Source organism: Anabrus simplex, chromosome 3 (genome assembly GCF_040414725.1).
Source record: "Anabrus simplex isolate iqAnaSimp1 chromosome 3, ASM4041472v1, whole genome shotgun sequence".
Taxonomy (NCBI): Eukaryota; Metazoa; Arthropoda; class Insecta; order Orthoptera; family Tettigoniidae; genus Anabrus; species Anabrus simplex.
Genome location: NC_090267.1, coordinates 41,475,875 through 41,497,751, shown reverse-complemented (window position 1 = coordinate 41,497,751; position 21,877 = coordinate 41,475,875). Strand labels below are relative to the sequence as shown.

General features: G+C 41.3%; 1 protein-coding gene across 1 annotated transcript in view; it reads left to right on the top strand.

Moving 5' to 3' along the window:
* LOC136865953 (nose resistant to fluoxetine protein 6) overlaps positions 1 to 21,877 on the top strand; it is a 108,161-nt gene that overhangs the window by 43,583 nt on the left and 42,701 nt on the right. The window contains exon 7 of the mRNA XM_067142516.2: positions 2,688 to 2,865. Within this exon, the coding sequence (XP_066998617.2) occupies positions 2,688 to 2,865 (178 nt within the window). The remainder of the gene's footprint in view (positions 1 to 2,687; positions 2,866 to 21,877) is intronic.

Sequence of the window (21,877 nt, the reverse complement as noted above, 5' to 3'; positions counted from 1 at the left end):
GAAAATATTAATTTGACAAAATTATAGCTTTTAGCCTGTAACCGAAGGAAAATTTACGAGATGTTTAAATATTTTATTTTTTACTCTCCGAAAATATCGAAATATGGAGGCAATTTTAATGACGGTGCAGATCTTCTTTTCGAGGTATTTGGTGGCTAAATGGTAAGTCGTATCACAAAACGGATGACACAATCTCTGTTAAATTTGGAGTGATGTCCAACTTTGGTCCTATGACTTTTTGTCGTATCTCTGTCTCTTATGTTAAATTAGACTCTATTTCTGGATTTACTTAAATTTTGCACTTTGTATACGTATAATTGATGGTTTGATTCACTTATAGGAAAGATGGGATCATCAAATTCTACACTAATATTGGCCCGCCCAGCCAAATTCTATGTTTGAAGCTGTCGCATAAGTATCTGAAAAGTAATTCACTGTGTGAAAACCTTACACAAATTTCACCCTATTCAACTTTTCTAAATTCTTGCCTTTAAATAGATGAGATACGACGAAATATCATAGGGCCAGACATTTAGATCACTAAATGAGGCCAGAGGCGTCATTTCATACTATCAGTTTTTCAATATGAATGCACCGTTTAGCAGCAGTTATTCTGTAAATGAAGGTGAACATGCATATACTTCCGTATGTCGATCTACATTTATTAATTTAAGTCGATTTGTAGCGATCTAGAAGGGTGTGTGTATTACATTATAATTAATATTTTACAATCAATAGTGACTGTCAACAGGAGTGTGTCTGCTGTTGTAATCAGTACTCCCCACATCGACTTTAACTAGCAATAGGAATGGGGTCCTTCTCCAACGCCTGTGTACCATTGTAATGTATAATTCCCTTCTTGATTTGACTAGCAGAAGGCAAGGGAGCGTGCATTTTTTTAAAACTTTTTTCCTGATTCTCTTTATCGTTAGGTATTGGTGCCCCCGATTATAAACAAATTCACCTATCAAAATGTGACTGACGTTACGCATAGTGAATTGCGGCAGACAAGTGGACCTGTCGTTATCATCACAACTCTGAAACTTGCACTTTACATTGGAAACAACGTCTGCGGACCTCCCTATGCTTTTTCTCGGATAATGCCAAGAGACACGCAATTAAAATATTCTTATTCACTTCATGTACAGCAATTTATCTCGATATCCGTATACATTGCAGAATACCATAGCGAAGCACGGGTACATTTGCTAGTTTAATATAAAATAACCAGTAGCAAACATAACTAATTACAAGAACATATGTTTGGTCATACGAGGGCTGTAAATAGAGCAGTGGCAATATTGATATTACGATATAACGCAACATTTAATGAACTAACAAGTACAGTTGAATTAAATTCCTTCAATTTAGTCAACCGAAAGTCTATTACCATTTGCCTAACGTCAGGGATCCGTTGGGGACGGTTGACAAAGTGTTCTCTGTTGATGACAGCGACGGAGCACCCTATTGCGCGGAGTACAAATGCCACATCAAGAAATAGGTGGCTTCGTAGCGGTTTCTTCAACTTTGAAACTGGTCCAAGTCGCAAGGACTCATGTCTGGTGTGTACAGAGGGTATCCCAATACCTCTCTACCACCTATGCAATAAGAGTTTGACAATGCTTGCGGCATGATGATGTGCGTTGAGGTGCAACAAATAGGGCAACCGTTTCGCAATAAATGTAGATGTTAGCGCCACATAGCTGGACGCAGATGTCGCTCCAGAAATCGGCAAGAAGTAGTCACTATTGACGGTATGTCCATCACACACAGCATGCATAAGAATAACACCCGCGTGCCACAATCAACATAAGCTTCACCCGACTGGGTTCCTTTCGAAATTTCTGTGGACGTGGAGGACCTGGGTGACGGTGTTCATTCGATTGACGCTTTAATTCAGGCTCGTAAGCTCGAACCCACGTGTCATCAATGGCTACACTACGCTGCAGAAATGCGTCTCTTTCGTTGCGGTATCTGTCCAGGTGTACGCCAGCCAATGCATACCGTTGTCATTTCTGTACGCTGATGTGGAGCCAAACGGGACGTAGTTTTCCTCAAGTTAAGACATTTTGTCAGCATGCGCCACACCGTTTGATGACTGAGAGTAACCTCTACGGATAATTCTCGAACAGTCCATCTATGGTCTACGGAAACGAGACCACTTACGATGTCAATCTGATCTTGGGAAATGGATGGTCGACCTGTAAGATGAAAATCCACAATCTCTTTCTGATCCGCACGAAACGCCTTTACTCATCGTGCAACCGTCCTGTACGATAATGAATTCTCTCCACAAGCTTCACGTAATCCTCTATAACATTGTGACGCTTTTTTACCACAGGCAACCTAGATTTTAATGCACGAACGCTGATCACCATCAGAAAACATGCCTTAGAGCGATGAAATTGACACTTTTCACGTCAGCTCCGCACAGCAACAACACCTCCAACTGAATGCCTGTCAAATGCACACTACACCTGAGCGCCCCAATATCCTACTTGTGCATGACCGATCTCCTGCGAGTGTCTGAACTTCATCGCTAATTCTTTATTTACATGCCTCGAATTTTCCATACTTTGGGTGATATTGATCTGTAATTAAGAGCACATTTGCATGCTTATTTGGAAAAATTGAAAGTCCTACACATCCGAGTCCTAATTATAACATTTATTGTTGTGTAATTCTAGGCTAACTCCTGCACTTGCAATCGTAGTCCTATTGCAAATTTCTCTGGTGCGGTACGCTGGTTCCGGCCCTGGTTGGAGCACCTTTCAAAACTTGATTAAGACTAATTGTGAAGACAACAACTGGTGGCTTAATCTTCTCTATGTTCAGAACTACGTTGAGCAGGCTGTAGAGAAACCGGTAAGTGAAATATCATTGTATCTGTTTTGCCTTAAGCCAAGAATGAATCAGGAGTTACTTAGCCGATGCGGTAAAGACGTGCTGCACTCACTGCAAAGGACGTGGGTTCGATTCCATTTCAGTTGGTGGTGGTGGTGACTATTGTGTTAAGCGGAAGTATAGAATAGAATACCCCCATCTCCTAGTTCCGAATCGTCTGGAACTGAGGAGAGAGTAATGATTTATTGCAGCTCATATTATTTTGATATATTCTTGATCTCCTTATTACATGTATCTAATACTATCTAAAAAATTACACTCACACCTAATTACGTTTTACACGTAATTTCTAAATTACAGTTTTAAAAATATTTTTTCCTAGACATTAACAGCGTTTTATAGTCTAGGACAGCATGTATCTTACACTTATTATTAATTTGTTCGACGGTGCACTTTTACGTTGGTCATCACTGCCATGTACTCCTATAAACGTGCTACATGCAGAAAAAAAATTCCTTGCTAAATTTTTTTCCCAGACCAAACTTTAGGCTGTGTAGCCTTCATACTAAAAGAGTCTACATATTGTACCAAAATGGAATACACAGTTACCTTTAGACATATATATCCTCATCTACACCTAATCATTTCCCTCTTTCCCATCTTATAAAAAGGTAATAAAGTAATACATAAAAATCAGGGTTCCAAACATGCATTTCCCTGAAACATGACACTAATCTATAAAAATACAACATAGCTCAGTCACAACAAGACTGACATTTACATTTACATTACACTGGGATCGAATTAGCCTAATTCCTTCTATCTAAGCATGCCTATAATTAAAATGATCTTAACTGGTAGCGTCTCAGTTTCATCATGATTCCAGGCCACAGCGTCCAGCAAATTACGCCATTATTGCACCAAACTGCATGGCGTTATCAAATACTCTGCAAGTCTTTCCTTCTCTCTTCATCATGTAGTAATAGTGCTTCTCACACACCATTTAATTGTACCTATACGATGACGACGGTTCGTACAAGTCCTTCGCGAAACCGAACGCGTACCGAACACGGTGTTTGCACAAACCGTATGCAAATTACGCATACACGGGTACGGAAATGTCGACAGTAACTATCGTTTTTATTGTTATTATCCCGTGTCACCACCGCACTTTGACATACGTGATACGTGATATTATTTATATAGCAAAGGTAATTGCTCTGTTAATATACTATGCACACTCGTAACTACAATCTATCACTTGCATTCATGTAATGCATATTTTCATAAAGGAAACGTTTCAGCTTCACCAATTGACTACTTATATGTTCAAAACTGGTCACTAAAAAAAAGTTACTTTCCTATACCACTGGCTTAATATCAAAAACACCGACCCGCACGGTTCACACTTCAAAGCAGAGTGACATTCCATTTCCAGAGGCTGCTATATACACCAAGCTCCCGGTATTAGTCATATCCACTGGCGCGATGACGTTACTGCTCACCCACTACTCTGCAAAGCGCTGATTCAATAAAAATATGTTAATTACTTTATTAATTCATATTAAGTATCGCAACTGTCTACAGGTAGTTCTTTAATTGTTTAACTGGCTTCTATTTCATATTAAAACCGTGGAGTGTAGCTTTATAACAAATTGCCTAATAAAATAAAGAGTAGTGCAGCACTGTAAATTTACAAGTTGGTAAGACTGACTTAATTTGTTTTGTAAATCCCTTCATTCTGGCATATCGCTTCCAGGGCTGTGATTGGTCCTTTTATAATCGGCCGCTCTCAAACACTCTCGTGCATCCCCGATTGACTCATACGGAGTACCCGAGATATTCACTGTTGTTATGCTTAGATAAGAAGTTATTACTGATGTCACGCGATGACGGAATACTGCATTACGCAACTTCTAGGTTGCATCATGACTCCTGCTTGTATTAGATGCACAATGTTACACCATATCATATAATTAATATTTGGGGCATATATGATATGGCACAGTAGAACAGATATTTGGACTAAAGAGAATCATAGAACACAGACACAGGAAAGGAAAAGACACAATAGTTACATTTGTAGACTTCGCAAAAGCCTACTATTCAACAGACAGGAACACATTACTGAACATCCTACGCGACAGAGGATTGGATTCTACGACACATGGATTGGTGGGGGAAACATTGAAGGATACAACTGCTAGAGTAAGATACCGGAGTATGCTGTCAGACAGCTTTGAATTAAGACAGGAGTCCGACAAGGGGATGGGCTGTCGCCAATATTATTTAACCTAGTTTTGGATGAAGTGGTGAAGCAGTGGAGACAGTTGAATAGAACCATGGGAATTGAAGGTGTACATATTGGATATAAGATCAAAAACAATGTCATAGTGGATTGCCTTGCCTTCGCAGATGATATGGTGTTGTTACATGAGAAGGAAGAAGAAGCAAAGTTGGCACTAGCAAATCTAGCAGAAACTGCAGCAAAGGTTGGTCTGAAAATAGCCTACAACAAGACGAAGTTACTGAATACGAAGACCGATTGGAATGCAAAAGGCCAAGTGGTAGAGAGAGTCGACAGCTTCCGGTACCTAGGTGAGAACATCACGGGTAAAGTACAAAGCAACAAAAGTACCACAGACAGAGCTCAACTGCTGCTGAAACTACGATATGCAGCCATGACTACATATGGAAAGAAGAACCTCTCGAGGAACGCCAAACTGCGACACTACATGATAACCATCAGGAATGCTGCATTATATGCAACTGAAACGCTGACATTAGGCAAGAGAGCTTGCATACAATTGGAGAAGGAGGAAAGAAGAATCTTGAGACATATATGGGGCACCAAAAAGCAAGGTGAAATTTGGGTACACAGATCAAGGCAGGAACTATATGCGAGTATAGAACCAATCTCGAGTGTGATAAGAAAGAGAAGGTTAGGATTTGTTGGACATCTCATGAGGATGGATGACAGTAGTCTGACGAAGAAGATATGGAATGCAACCTGCTTAACTGGAAATAAGTGGATGAAGGAAGTCAGAGAAGATTGGGAGACTATTGGCATAAAGGCAAAATATCCACTGATGACAGTACAGGATAGGTCTAAATACAAAAAGCTCGTGGAAGGTCACAGATGGACAGACACCAGGATCCAGATTCAGATCACGGAAGCCGAGAGAAAGAGGAGGAGTGAGAGAATGAAGAGGTATTGGGAAGAAAGAAGACGTACCGAACAAGTCACTCGTGATCCTCAGGGGTCGTAACGAACCTAATAATAATAATAATAATAATTGACCGGCTTGGGTATCACTACTTTTTCTTGGGAATGCACTGTAGGTTGGTGTATTTCGGTAACACGTGGTTCACAGCGAGGCATTCTGCGTTACTGCCATTCACTTTCTCAAATATGATTATAAAACTTATGATTAATAACATAAATTGGACAGAAAATATGACATTTATTCCTGCTGTCTGGAGCACACTGTTTCTTCTTCAACTTTATCCGCGCATCTAAAATATACTGAGTTATCTCAGGCGCTGATTTCAAAATAGTAAATTTGAGCGTTTTTATTGGCTTAACTTTGCCTGCGGGGTTTTTGACGTTGTTCCGCTTGGACGAAACATCACGTGAAAAAGGGTGTCAGGTATCGCTCCATCCCTTATTACATATTTTCTTTCCTTGTCTTCTGCTTTTCCTTTATCAAGCGACTGGGAGTGTCTATATTGTTCTCGACATCCGGTATTCCGTGAGAACATAATGACAGAAATGGTAGACTGTCAGCATCTCAGTTTTATTTGAGGGATCTCAACAAGTGCTGTCCATTTGAGAACTTCCTGCTACGTGCCTTAAAGCTGCCTACTAGTGTTAAGACTTCCGTCCCAACATTTATTTGAGTTACAAAAGCCGAATTTGGAGTGAAATTCGCTGCACTGGCTATGTTTGGAACTAGACATCGATTAAAATGATCACCCATTCTATATCGATTCGGGATAGGGGTGCAATACAAAATAAATGCCTATTCCATTATTTCATTTTATTCCAATAGTCGATTATAATTCCCTTTCTATTTTTTCGATTATTCATTCAAATGAATGAGGCAGTTGAATTTTGAATATTTGTTTCCATCTGATAATATTTTCGAATGAATGTGTTAATCGAATAGTGCACATTTTTTTCCATTCGATTTTTTGGATTGTTTCTTATTATCCATCCTAAACTCCATTCGAATCACAACGAGGCAAACAAATAGTGATTTTTCCCTTCGATAATTTTCTTCGATTATTCATTCGAAACTGCATTCGAATAAAACAATAGAATAATGAATGCTTTTGAAATAATCGAATGAAAAGCGGTGTTAAGACAGTTTATTCACTCATTTAATTTCAATATTTGTGCATACGTTTGGAAAAAGACGTGTTTTTTTCGATAAGAGTTCATGTATTCGCTTACTTCGATCGATTATCCATTCGACACACTTAAACGGAAAAATTGTTTCATGACGCATCCGAATATTCTATGCGATACAACTGAATGCAGATTTGAAACTCATTTGATTATTTTATTCGATTAACTACACAATTGGATGGTAGTTATTCGAATATTAAAAATGTTCAATTATGCCATCACTACAACTGAATGATATCTGAAACTCATTGGATTACTTTATTCGATTATTTATTCGATTATGGAGTTTATTCGATTATCCCATCACTAGGATGAGCTTCTCATACATGCATGCATGAATGAATGAATAAACACTCCTCTCTCAAATTCTATAATTAAATGAGTGATTGGATGATTGGATGAACTGGATGCCCTCAGCTTATATCTACGGAGCCCCAGCAGATAAGGCGAGAACGCTCCAGTGTGAATGGATGAATGATGAATGATTGCATGAGGGAATTAATGTTTGAGCTGAATTTAAAAGTGCCCAAGTCGCGGATAACCACTAACTGGGGGAAGAATCTTAAGGGGAAGTACAAGTTGTACGTAATTCGGAAGTGAGAGGTTTGGTAACAAACGAGGGCAGGCTTATCTCCGTGACAACCGCAGTGGATCCGTCCAGGTTTCCATGCCAACTGGGCAACCGTTCTCTAATAACGCTACTCAGAAGGATAGTGCAAAGCTGTGAAGAATGAAGGTATCGGCAAAAGAAATGGAAGGCCACATAAGCTCGTTTGGCCTCGCAAACCCAACACCATCGGGGACGGAAAAGAACAAGAGTGGATCAAGTGACGTCGGGCAGGAAAGATGACGGTGAGCACCCTGACACAAGTATGTGGGAGTAATGCCTGACAAAGCTGGACACCCGTGGCTGTCGGCACACGCTCCTAACGTGAAAGCTCCTGGGTCCCCTTTTAATCACCTTTTACGACAGACAGAGTGCATTCTACCGCCCACGGACACAGGAGAATCCCTGTCAGTAAGTCGAACAATTTAGTAACGAGACCTCCACACTTGCAGAGATATACGGCCCTGAGGTTCACTCAGCCTGCGTCAAAAATGAGTACCATGTCATTCCTCGCAGCAAAGACTGCAGGTAATTGAACTGGCGTCTCACTTTAAGTGTCCAGGTTACGGATAATTGAAGGCTTTAATCTGCCACCCCTAGAAAGAACATAATGGTCCACAAGGTGATAATTTGAAGAGTGAATCACCAGTGGTTTAGTTTATAACTGTAATATAAAAAGAAGCATTTGGTAGATTGTATTGCACGGTGTTGCCACATTTCTGCATTCCTTTCTCCTCCCCGTCACTTCCGGGTCACTCGTTCGTTCGTTCAGACCACTGTGTTTTGTAGTACACAACTCAGAAGTGAGAGGTTTGACAACTCCAAGCAACACGAGCCGGCCAGCAGGCTTATCTCCATGGCAACCATACTACCAACTCCATTCTACTCACCCGGGCAGGCAGTAAACGGACCTCCCTCTAAGAACTGTCACAAATTATCTTTCAGTTTTAGTGGGTTGTCTACGAAAAAGCAGAAAAGAACTGTCCTCCTTCTGCAAGAGATCTCCTTCCTCGGAATCCTAGTCCCTCACTTAGCAGAGGCTGGTGACGTGGTTGACAATGGGCTGGGTTGGATAAAGAAGTTACCTCTCTTAAACGCATATTTACCAATAAATAGTTTCTCGCTGGGATGTTGATCAAATTTCAAAGCGATTTGATTAAATTTGAGGACATTCTTTTAGAACGAAATATTCCATTCATTGTTTAATAGCGTGTATATTTGTACAGGTGTGTTATAGTGATTTATATGTCATAACCTGGGCTAGGATTTTGTTGTCATGTCATCTTTTTATTGGTTCACAACAGAAATCCTCATCATAGTTCCTATGTTGTAGAAATGTTAATTTATTAGGTCATTTTTGTCACTTCTTGCGACTGTGTATTTTTAAGTAATTTTATAAAGTTGTACGTCATTATTTGGTCATTTTATGGAATTTATTAGTGTGTCTTATAATTTTTGAGTACTTTTCTTACATGTTTGAGGATTTTGAACCATTCACGCGTGTGGTATTGGATATTGCCACAATTACGACTGAGGATGAATACAGAGACTTGAGAATCTTCAAAACGCTTTGTCAATCTGGAGACTCAAGAAAATATGTTCACCTCTTACTTGTTGAAAAAGTTTGCATCCCAGGAGAGGCACCTCTAATTGGAGAAGTCACCCTCACGAACAGTCGATATTTTCTTCTGAAGATGCGGTGCAAATTTCTCTGCGAATCTTAAAAGTTTCACTTTGTTTTCTTGACTCAATAGAAGACGAAAAGCTTTTTATAATGCCTATGACATAAATACAAGCCTACCAACTCGATTAGTGAATCGATTGTAAATTTTAATTAAAAATTGATGTCATTTTGAAAAGTTTGTGGATCATTTTACTGGAATTTTCCGTCATTTTATGGATAATTTTTAAAGTCTTAGATCGTCAAAATCCTGAAATTGCTCATAAATAATGTTTTCGATAGTCTGCAAAGCCGTGAAGTTACATTGAGTAAGTAAACATAGACTTCCTTCTTAACAACAACATCAAAATTCGGAAATTGCCATTTTAGAGAATAAGAAGTGTCAGCTCGGAAGAAACCTAAGAGGACTGTATGTCCTTCACGTGATACGAAACTGGAACAGGTGGATTATGTCTTGTACGTAGGAAGTGTATTAATTATTTATTTTTTCACCAGTAGTTTAACGTTGGACTGACACATTGAACGTAAGGATGAGAAAGGCCTAGGATTGGGAAGGAAGTGGTCGTGGCCAGTAGCGGCGATTGGGAGTTAGAACTTATAGACAGCAAAACGTACCGGGTTTTAAGGGTTAGAGCAGAGTAGGGGGGCGGGGTGTAGAGCATAGACATCGAAAAATATATAGCTACAAAATGGTAAGCCTTTTTAAAGCTCTCTGAGCGAATTTAGATCGAGACGTAAAAGGACATTTGAAAATGAAAATAAAAATCCGCAGCCTGTTTTCCAGTCATTCGACAGGGTCAGGAATGGAATGAATGAAGCCCCTATCTAGCGGCGAGGACAGGAATTGTGCCTGCTGCCGAAGCCTGTTGCACTCCCCTGGGTCAATGATTAACGAATGAGAGACAAAATGAAATGATATTGGAGAGTGTTGCTGGAATGATGTATGACCAGGAAAACCGGAGTACCCAGAGAAAATCCAGCCCTGCCTCTGCTTTGCCCAGCACAAATCTCACATTGAATGACCGGGGTTTGAGCAATGGTACCCAGCGGTGAGAGCCCAGCGCGCTGAGCCAAGGAGGCTGTGACAATAATTAAACATGTACTAGAATTAAATAGAAGTTGGGTGTGATTATACAATTAAAATGGTATTTAATATTTGACTACACACTAACGAAGTTATTGACACTAGATAGAACTACACAGACACATTTACTGGCCGAGACTGCCAGAATGACGAATACGAGCGGATAGATGGTGAATTATACCTGCGCTTTATGAACCGGTTAGCAGCAACAAAAGACATTTGTCTTAATAATTAGAGAAATTAAAGGAAGGTATTACCTGAAAAAGCAATAGGCATTGTACAAACTGCTTTTATATAATTTCAAGTGCCAGGCGAATTTTTAAATAACTCTTAGGTTCTTCAGTGTGTCGACACTTAAAAATAGTCAAGTGGCTAAAATGGAATAAAAATTTTGTTCTGCACAAAGTGGGGGTGGGGAGTGACTGCCCTTCCCCCAACCTAATCGCCGCTACTGGTCGTGGCATCAATTAAGGTACAGCATGGTGTGAAAATGGAAAACCACGGAACATCATGTTCAGGACTGTTGACGGTGGGATTCGAGTGTATTCTCCCAGAGAAGTAGGTAGTCGACCTAAGTGGAAGTGAATCAAGTTGCTGATAACGATATTCTTGAAGATAGAATTAAACGCTCACGAGAAATTATATTTCAATTGCCCTGATTTCAGATGGAGGAGTATTAGCCTTCTCAGGATTAGATGTTACTTCCATCCTGGCACAGTCCAGGAGTATTTGAAGTTGAACAAAAATACGATACCATCACGTCGGTATCGTTTCCGAGATAATGTAGAATATATAAGTGTACACTGTGCAGTAAAGATTGCTCCAAGCAGAATTTAAAGGGACCAAAAGAGTTTTCCGCATTACACAAAACATCGTTGTTTCCTTTTGCCTTAAAACGGTTAACAGTAATTTTAATAATTATTTAAAGCTTCACTGTATCTGCCTACGCATGTCTCTCGGCTGTCCAGATTAATGCATATAGTATTGTTGTACACTCATTTGTTAATTATTATTATTGATGCGCTACCATAACACCATATTATATTTCAAAACACTGGATATTCGTTCTTTAAACTCATTTCCATAGCCAAAATGTATACAGTACTTCAGAACAGTAAGCTTTCTTCCACGGATCAAACAAAGAAACGTTTTTCCTCAGTAGTATAATACAGGGATTCTGCGGCCACCGCCACCTCCGGCTCCCAGTGGCCACCTCCACCTCAGCCAGTGGCCTCTTCCAGTACTGCCAACTTAACCTAACTAGCGCGACAGTACTGCCAACTTAACCTAACTAGCGCGAAATTTGAATTTGTAAACAAAGCCACGTGCTTTTTGACAGCTGTCATCGACAACAACGCATCGCTAACCTCAGTACTGCCATCTTGACGGGCCTAAACCTCAGTAGTGCCAACTTAACCTAACTAGCTCGAGATAAACAAAGCCACGTGCTTTTTGACAACCACGTGCTTTTTGACAGATTTGTAAACAAAGCCACGTGCTTTTTGACAGCCACATGCTTTTTGACAGCTGCCATCCGCCATCTTTGAGCACCGTGCTGCCCTCTTTCGTCACCTGTCATCGGCAGTGCTGCCATCTTGACGGGTCTAAACCTTAGTGCTACCAACTTAACCTAACTAGCGCGAGGTAAACAAAGCCACGTGTTTTTTGACAGCCGTCATCCGCCATCTTTAATCCATAGAGCACAGTGCTGCCCTCTTTAGCTACTTACCTTTGAAATGTGGTGGCGGATAATTTGAAAAATGCTTTTTGACAGCAGCCATATTGCATCGCAAACCTCAGTGCTGCCCTCTTTAGCTAGATACCTGTGGTAGCAGAGTGATACCAACTTAACCTAACTAGCGCGAGGTAAACAAAGCCACGTGCTTTTTGACAGCCACGTGCTTTTTTGACAGCTGTCATCCGCCATCTTTAAACCACAAAGCACTGTGCTGCCCTCTATATCGCAGTAGCTGCAAAATTCGTCACCTGTCATCGGCAGTGCTGCCATCTTGACGGGTCTAAACCTTAGTGCTACCAACTTAACCTCACTAGCGTGAGATAAACAAAGCCACGTGCAGCTGTCATCCACCATCTTTGAGCATCGTGCTGCCCTCTTTAGCTATTTACCTTTGAAATGTGGTACGTTATCCGCCATCTTGCATCCGAAACCTCAGTGCTGCGCTCTATGTAGTGGCGGCAAATTCCATGTGCTCTTGTTTGGAAACAAAGCCACGTGCAGCTGTCATCCACCATCTTTGAGCATCGTGCTGCCCTCTTTAGCTACTTACCTTTGAAATGTGGTACGTTATCCGCCATCTTGCATCCGAAACCTCAGTGCTGCGCTCTATGTAGTGGCGGCAAATTCCATGTGCTCTTGTTTGGAAACAAAGCCACGTGCAGCTGTCATCCACCATCTTTAATCACCGTGCTGCCCTCTTTAGCTACTTACCTTTGACAGTTGTCATCCGCCATCTTGCATCGCCAACCTCAGTGCCGCACTCTATGTAGTGGCGGCAAATTCCACGTGCTCTTGTTTGGAAACAAATTCACGTGCTTTTTTGACAGCTGTCATCCGCCATCTTTGAGCACCGTGCTGCTATCATGCGGGCAATTTCGTTAGCTGTCATCCGCCATCTTTAATCCAGAGAGAACAGTGCTGCACTCTATGTGGTGGCGGTAAATTCCATGTGCTTTACAAACCTATGTGCTTTTCTGACAGCTGTCATCCGCCATCTTTAATCACCGTGCTGCCATCTATGTGGTGGCGGTAAATTCCACATGCTTTACAAACCTATATGCTTTTCTGACAGCTGTCATCCGCCATCTTTAATCCAGAGAGAACAGTGCTGCCCTCTATGTGGTGGCGGCAAATTCCACGTGCTCTTGTTTGGAAACAAAGCCATGTGCAGCTGTCATCCGCCATCTTTGAGCACCGTGCTGCGAGCAATTTCGTCAGTTGTCATCCGCCATCTTTAATCTACAGAACACCGTGCTGCCCTCTTTATGGCTACTACCTTAAGCACGTAGTAGCGGGCAATTTGAAAAGTTCTGTTAGCTATCAACAGCCATCTTTAATCACCGTGCTGCCATCTTTAGCTAGATACCTTTGAAATGTGGCGGCGGATAATTTGAAAAATGCTTTTTGACAGCAGCTATCTTTGAGCACCGTGCTACCCTCTATGTGGTGGCGGCAAATTCTACATGCTTTACAAACCCACGCGCTTTTTTTTTTTTTGACAGCCATCTTTAAGCAACAGAGTACAGTGCTGCCCTCTTTGTTGTGGCGGCAAATTCTACGTGCTCTTGTTTGGAAACAAAGCCACATGCTCTTTTTGACGGCTGTCACCCGCCATCTTTAACCAACAGAGCACTATGCTGCGGGCAATTTCGTTAGCTGTCATCCGACATCTTTAATCAACAGAGCACCGTGCTGGCCTCATGCGGGGTAATTTCGTTAGCTGCCATCCGCCATCTTTAAACACCGTGCTGCCCTCTTTATGACTACTACCTTAAGCACGTAGTAGCGGGCAATTTCGTTAGCTGTCATCCGCTATCTTTGAGCACCGTGCTGCTCTCTGTAGTAGCGGGTAATTTGAAAAGTTCTGTTAGCTGTCATCCGCCATCTTTGAGCACCGTGCTGCCATCTATGTGGTGGCGGCAAATTCCACATGCTTTACAAACTCACGCGCAGCTGTCATCCACCATCTTACATCGCAAACCTCAGTGCTACACTCTATGTGGTAGCGGATAATTTTAAAAAGAAAAATTCTACAGCAGCCATCTCTCGACGCTAATTGCACAAGATGGTAGCTATACATGACTCCTTAAAGGTGCTCATGCAAGATGATCGCTATACATAGACGCCCTTGGGATGCTTGCGCAAGATGGCGGTTATACAAGGCTCCTTATGAGGGATGCTTGCGCGAGATGGTGGTTGCTCTTATGAGGCGGCTCAAGGATCCATGGCTAGAGACGCCCTAAGGATGCTTGCGCAAGATGGCGGATGCAAGATGGCGGCTATACATAGCTCCTTATGAGACAGCCAGTACAACATGTGATCAGAACATTGATTGATGTGTTCAGAACATAAAATAAGTAGAATCGAACACTGTACTCGATACAACATGTGATTAAAACATGGTGTGGTGTGTTCAGCACACTAATCGAACGCTGTATTAGGGGATACCTTTGTTTAGATTGAAACATAACAAGACTAGAATTGAACACTGCACATTGATTGATGTGTTCAGAACACAAAATAAGTAGAATCGAACACTGTACTCGATGTCGTTAACTTCAACATGTGATTAAAACATTGGCTGGTGTGTTCAGAACACTACATAAGTAGAATCGAACGCTGTATTAGGGGATACCTTTGTTTAGATTGAAACATAACAAGACTAGAATTGAACACTGCACTCGATGTCGGAAGATCAGATTGAAAACATAACAAGACTAGAATTGAACACTGTACATTGATTGATGTGTTCAGAACACAAAATAAGTAGAATCGAACACTGTACTCGATGTCGTTAACTTCAACATGTGATTAAAACATTGTCTGGTGTGTTCAGAACACTACATAAGTAGAATCGAACGCTGTACTCGATGTCGTTACATGTGACCCGATACAACATGTTAGGGGATACCTTTATCCTAAGAACCGAACACTTTACAACATGTTAGGGGATACCTTTGTTTAGATTGAAACTAACAAGACTAGAATCGAACACTGCACTCGATGTCGTTACATGTGATCCGATACAACATGTTAGGGGATACCTTTGTTTAGATTGAAACATAGCAAGCCTAGAATCGAACATTGTTTGATGTGTTCAGTACAACTTCAATGATTAACATACACACTGTGCACATATCGCATAGCTAAAAACACACTGTGCACATATCGCAACACTTCAAATGATTTGCTTAGTACGAAAATAAAAAATAAAATCTATACCGCGTAGCTAACTCGTTCATCACACTGCTAAGACGCTTAGTAATTGTGAATACACTCATACGAAAATCAAGAAAGCACACTGCGTAGCCAACTCGCTCGGCACGAAAAAAATCTATACCACGTAGCTAACTCGTTCATCACACTGCTAAGACGCTTAGTAATTGTGAATACACTCATACGAAAATCAAGAAAGCACACTGCGTAGCCAACTCGCTCGGCTCACTCGCTTAGTAATTGCAACACACACGGATAAGAATGTTCCGAGATACTTACATGTTTTTTAAGGGGGGTGAAAGATCATAAATTATATGTACACACATGTTGTCTCCTCCAAGTTGTAAGATGAAATAGACGCAGTACTGCGAGTTTCCACTCTAGCTGGCGAACGGAAGTAGCATGATATCTCAGCAAAAAATAAAAATACGCGTGAGCTTGCAAGTCAGACACAATGATGGATACCGCGATTCAAATCCTGGTAACTTATGCCGTCGGGAAGGGCATCCGGTGAGCATCTAGCTGTAATTCCCCGATTCTCGATAGATTCTTAATCCGAGTTCTTTGACGTCAGGAAGGGCAGCCGGTTAACAACAATTATCAAACACGCATCGCGAAGGTAGGAGTGTGCAGCGATATGCATGTTTAGACTTGCAGATTACGAAGGAAACATAACAAGACTTGAGTCTTAAAACAAATTCTTGCGATTTAAAATCTTAGTCGGGAAGGGCATCCGGCAGTAAAACAATAGTTCGTGATTTAAAATCTAAGAAGAGCATCTAGCTGAAGAACCCCCCGATTCTCGACAGATTTTTAATCCGAGTTCTTTGACGTCAGGAACAAGACTAGAATCGAACACTGCACTCGATGTCGTTACATGTGATCCGATACAACATGTTAGGGGATACCTTTGTTTAGATTGAAACATAGCAAGCCTAGAATCGAACATTGTTTGATGTGTTCAGTACAACTTCAATGATTAACATACACACTGTGCACATATCGCATAGCTAAAAACACACTGTGCACATATCGCAACACTTCAAATGATTTGCTTAGTACGAAAATAAAAATAAAAAATCTATACCGCGTAGCTAACTCGTTCATCACACTGCTAAGACGCTTAGTAATTGTGAATACACTCATACGAAAATCAAGAAAGCACACTGCGTAGCCAACTCGCTCGGCACGAAAAAAATCTATACCGCGTAGCTAACTCGTTCATCACACTGCTAAGACGCTTAGTAATTGTGAATACACTCATACGAAAATCAAGAAAGCACACTGCGTAGCCAACTCGCTCGGCTCACTCGCTTAGTAATTGCAACACACACGGATAAGAATGTTCCGAGATACTTACATGTTTTTTAAGGGGGGTGAAAGATCATAAATTATATGTACACACATGTTGTCTCCTCCAAGTTGTAAGATGAAATAGACGCAGTACTGCGAGTTTCCACTCTAGCTGGCGAACGGAAGTAGCATGATATCTCAGCAAAAAATAAAAATACGCGTGAGCTTGCAAGTCAGACACAATGATGGATACCGCGATTCAAATCCTGGTAACTTATGCCGTCGGGAAGGGCATCCGGTGAGCATCTAGCTGTAAATCCCCGATTCTCGACAGATTCTTAATCCGAGTTCTTTGACGTCAGGAAGGGCAGCCGGTTAACAACAATTATCGAACACGCATCGCGAAGGCAGGAGTGTGCAGCGATATGCATGTTTAGACTTGCAGATTACGAAAGAAACATAACAAGACTTGAGTCTTAAAACAAAATTCTTGCGATTTAAAATCTTAGTCGGGAAGGGCATCCGGCAGTAAAACAATAGTTCGTGATTTAAAATCTAAGAAGAGCATCTAGCTGAAAAACCCCCCGATTCTCGACAGATTCTTAATCCGAGTTCTTTGACGTCAGGAAGGGCAGCCGGTTAACAACAATTATCGAACACGCATCGCGAAGGCAGGAGTGTGCAGCGATATGCATGTTTATACTTGCAGATTACGAAAGAAACATAACAAGACTTGAGTCTTAAAACAAAATTCTTGCGATTTAAATTCTTAGTCGGGAAGGGCATCCGGCAGTAAAACAATAGTTCGTGATTTAAAATCTAAGAAGAGCATCTAGCTGAAAAACCCCCCGATTCTCGACAGATTCTTAATCCGAGTTCTTTGACGTCAGGAAGGGCAGCCGGTTAACAACAATTATCGAACACGCATCGCGAAGGCAGGAGTGTGCAGTGATATGCATGTTTAGACTTGCAGATTACGAAAGAAACATAACAAGACTTGAGTCTTAAAACAAAATTCTTGCGATTTAAAATCTTAGTCGGGAAGGGCATCCGGCAGTAAAACAATAGTTCGTGATTTAAAATCTAAGAAGAGCATCTAGCTGAAAAACCCCCGATTCTCGACAGATTCTTAATCCGAGTTCTTTGACGTCAGGAAGGGCAGCCGGTTAACAACAATTATCGAACACGCATCGCGAAGGCAGGAGTGTGCAGCGATATGCATGTTTAGACTTGCAGATTACGAAAGAAACATAACAAGACTTGAGTCTTAAAACAAAATTCTTGCGATTTAAAATCTTAGTCGGGAAGGGCATCCGGCAGTAAAACAATAGTTCGTGATTTAAAATCTAAGAAGAGCATCTAGCTGAAAAACCCCCCGATTCTCGACAGATTCTTAATCCGAGTTCTTTGACGTCAGGAAGGGCAGCCGGTTAACAACAATTATCGAACACGCATCGCGAAGGCATGAGTGTGCAGTGATATGCATGTTTAGACTTGCAGATTACGAAAGAAACATAACAAGACTTGAGTCTTAAAACAAAATTCTTGCGATTTAAAATCTTAGTCGGGAAGGGCATCCGGCAGTAAAACAATAGTTCGTGATTTAAAATCTAAGAAGAGCATCTAGCTGAAAAACCCCCCGATTCTCGACAGATTCTTAATCCGAGTTCTTTGACGTCAGGAAGGGCAGCCGGTTAACAACAATAGCGTATGATGTAAGAGCTTAGATACTACCAGTTTTGCGTCAGGAAGGACAACTAGTCTTAAAACAAAACAGATTCTTAATCCGAGTTGTCAGGAAGGGCAACCGGTTAAAAAACTATAGTGTATGAGGTTAGATACTGCTAGTTTTACGTTAGGAAGGACAACTCAACAAATTCATGCGATTTAAACACATTTTATTCCCAAGAGAATCGAACCCGAGACTACCGGGTGAGAGGCATGCATACTGTAGGCTATAGGTTTGTTCTACAGTCCTTGAAGTATCGGCACAGTCATTCTGAGCGAGCAGCGGAATGCGTGTGTTAGCTGAAATTGTACACGTATCTTCCGGCTCAACCTTGAGCGAGGACACTGATAAGCGACTTGTAACTCGCGAACGTCTTCTTAGCTGAGTGTAAGCTCTTAAAACACAGTACCAATTAAGGTTGTAAAATATTCTGAAATTGTCCTCCTCTGTGGTGTGATTAGCTGCTACCCCCGGAGGTCCGAGTTCGATTCCCGGCTCTGCCACGGAATGTGTAGCATTTAGCCTATGTAAGTTCCTAACGTAAAATATCATGATTGTACGGAGAGGTTAAAACACACACAGTGCCTACTCCTATCGAAAGAACCAGCACGGTACCGGCATGTAGGCTTCTCCTGGTGAAGGAGCCTGCACATAGTTTAACGCCTCCTATCAACAGCCCTTACTTAATGCTGGCTTTTTTGCACACCCCGCCTCACACCATAGTTTTATACGACCGGCTGCCCTTCCTGACTAGGATTTTAAATCGCAAGAATTTGTTGAGTTGCCCTTCCTAACGCAAAACTGGTAGTATCTAACCTCTTACACGGAATGTGTAGCATTTAGCCTATGTAAGTTCCTAACGTAAACTATCATGATTGTACGGAGAGGTTAAAACACACACAGTGCCTACTCCTATCGAAAGAACCTGCACGGTACCGGCATGTAGGCTTCTCCTGGTGAAGGAGCTTGCACATGGTTTAACGCCTCCTATCAACAGCCCTTACTTAATGCTGGCTTTTTTGCACACCCCGCCTCACACCATAGTTTTATACGACCGGCTGCCCTTCCTGACTAGGATTTTAAATCGCAGTATACGCGATAAATTTGTTGTAGCGGGTTTTATAACTAGATATCCCGGTACCGATACATAGCCTACTCTACTGAAGAAGCCTGCACAAGGCTTATTGCCTCCATCCGACAAATGAATCAGCATCAACACTCTTGTACTCAAAAAATAATTTTCGACCGAGTTCGATTCCCGGCTCTGCCACGGAATGTGTAGCATTTAGCCTATGTAAGTTCCTAACGTAAACTATCATGATTGTACGGAGAGGTTAAAACACACACAGTGCCTACTCCTATCGAAAGAACCTGCACGGTACCGGCATGTAGGCTTCTCCTGGTGAAGGAGCTTGCACATGGTTTAACGCCTCCTATCGACAGCCCTTACTTAATGCTGGCTTTTTTGCACACCCCGCCTCACACCATAGTTTTATACGACCGGCTGCCCTTCCTGACTAGGATTTTAAATCGCAGTATACGCGATAAATTTGTTGTAGCGGGTTTTATAACTAGATATCCCGGTACCGATACATAGCCTACTCCACTGAAGAAGCCTGCACAAGGCTTATTGCCTCCATCCGACAAATGAATCAGCATCAACACACTTGTACTCAAAAAATAATTTTCGAAGGAGTCTGCACAAGGTTTAACGTCCCCATCAACAGCCCTTACTTATTGCTAGCTTTTTTGCACACCCCGCCTCACACCATAGTTTTACGACCGGCTGCCCTTCCTGACTAGGATTTTAAATCGATATCCCGACATAGCCTACTCCTACCGAAGAAGGCAGCTTACCGCCTCCATCCAACAAATGAATCACACTAAAACACTCTTCAATCATTCTCGCTACTTCGGATGATAGCGGGTTCGAACTGGAAGCTGTAAATGCTAGGCGTGGGACCTGTGCGATCATCATTACATGATCTAGCCGGATGCCCTTCCCGACGGCATAAGTTACCAGGATTTGAATCGCGGTATCCATCATTGTGTCTGACTTGCAAGCTCACGCGTATTTTTATTTTTTGCTGAGATATCATGCTACTTCCGTTCGCCAGCTAGAGTGGAAACTCGCAGTACTGCGTCTATTTCATCTTACAACTTGGAGGAGACAACATGTGTGTACATATAATTTATGATCTTTCACCCCCCTTAAAAAACATGTAAGTATCTCGGAACATTCTTATCCGTGTGTGTTGCAATTACTAAGCGAGTGAGCCGAGCGAGTTGGCTACGCAGTGTGCTTTCTTGATTTTCGTATGAGTGTATTCACAATTACTAAGCGTCTTAGCAGTGTGATGAACGAGTTAGCTACGCGGTATAGATTTTTTTCGTGCCGAGCGAGTTGGCTACGCAGTGTGCTTTCTTGATTTTCGTATGAGTGTATTCACAATTACTAAGCGTCTTAGAAGTGTGATGAACGAGTTAGCTACGCGGTATAGATTTTTATTTTTATTTTCGTACTAAGCAAATCATTTGAAGTGTTGCGATATGTGCACAGTGTGTTTTTAGCTATGCGATATGTGCACAGTGTGTATGTTAATCATTGAAGTTGTACTGAACACATCAAACAATGTTCGATTCTAGGCTTGCTATGTTTCAATCTAAACAAAGGTATCCCCTAACATGTTGTATCGGATCACATGTAACGACATCGAGTGCAGTGTTCGATTCTAGTCTTGTTAGTTTCAATCTAAACAAAGGTATCCCCTAACATGTTGTACAGTGTTCGGTTCTTAGGATAAAGGTATCCCCTAACATGTTGTATCGGGTCACATGTAACGACATCGAGTACAGCGTTCGATTCTACTTATGTAGTGTTCTGAACACACCAGACAATGTTTTAATCACATGTTGAAGTTAACGACATCGAGTACAGTGTTCGATTCTACTTATTTTGTGTTCTGAACACATCAATCAATGTACAGTGTTCAATTCTAGTCTTGTTATGTTTTCAATCTGATCTTCCGACATCGAGTGCAGTGTTCAATTCTAGTCTTGTTATGTTTCAATCTAAACAAAGGTATCCCCTAATACAGCGTTCGATTCTACTTATGTAGTGTTCTGAACACACCAGCCAATGTTTTAATCACATGTTGAAGTTAACGACATCGAGTACAGTGTTCGATTCTACTTATTTTGTGTTCTGAACACATCAATCAATGTGCAGTGTTCAATTCTAGTCTTGTTATGTTTCAATCTAAACAAAGGTATC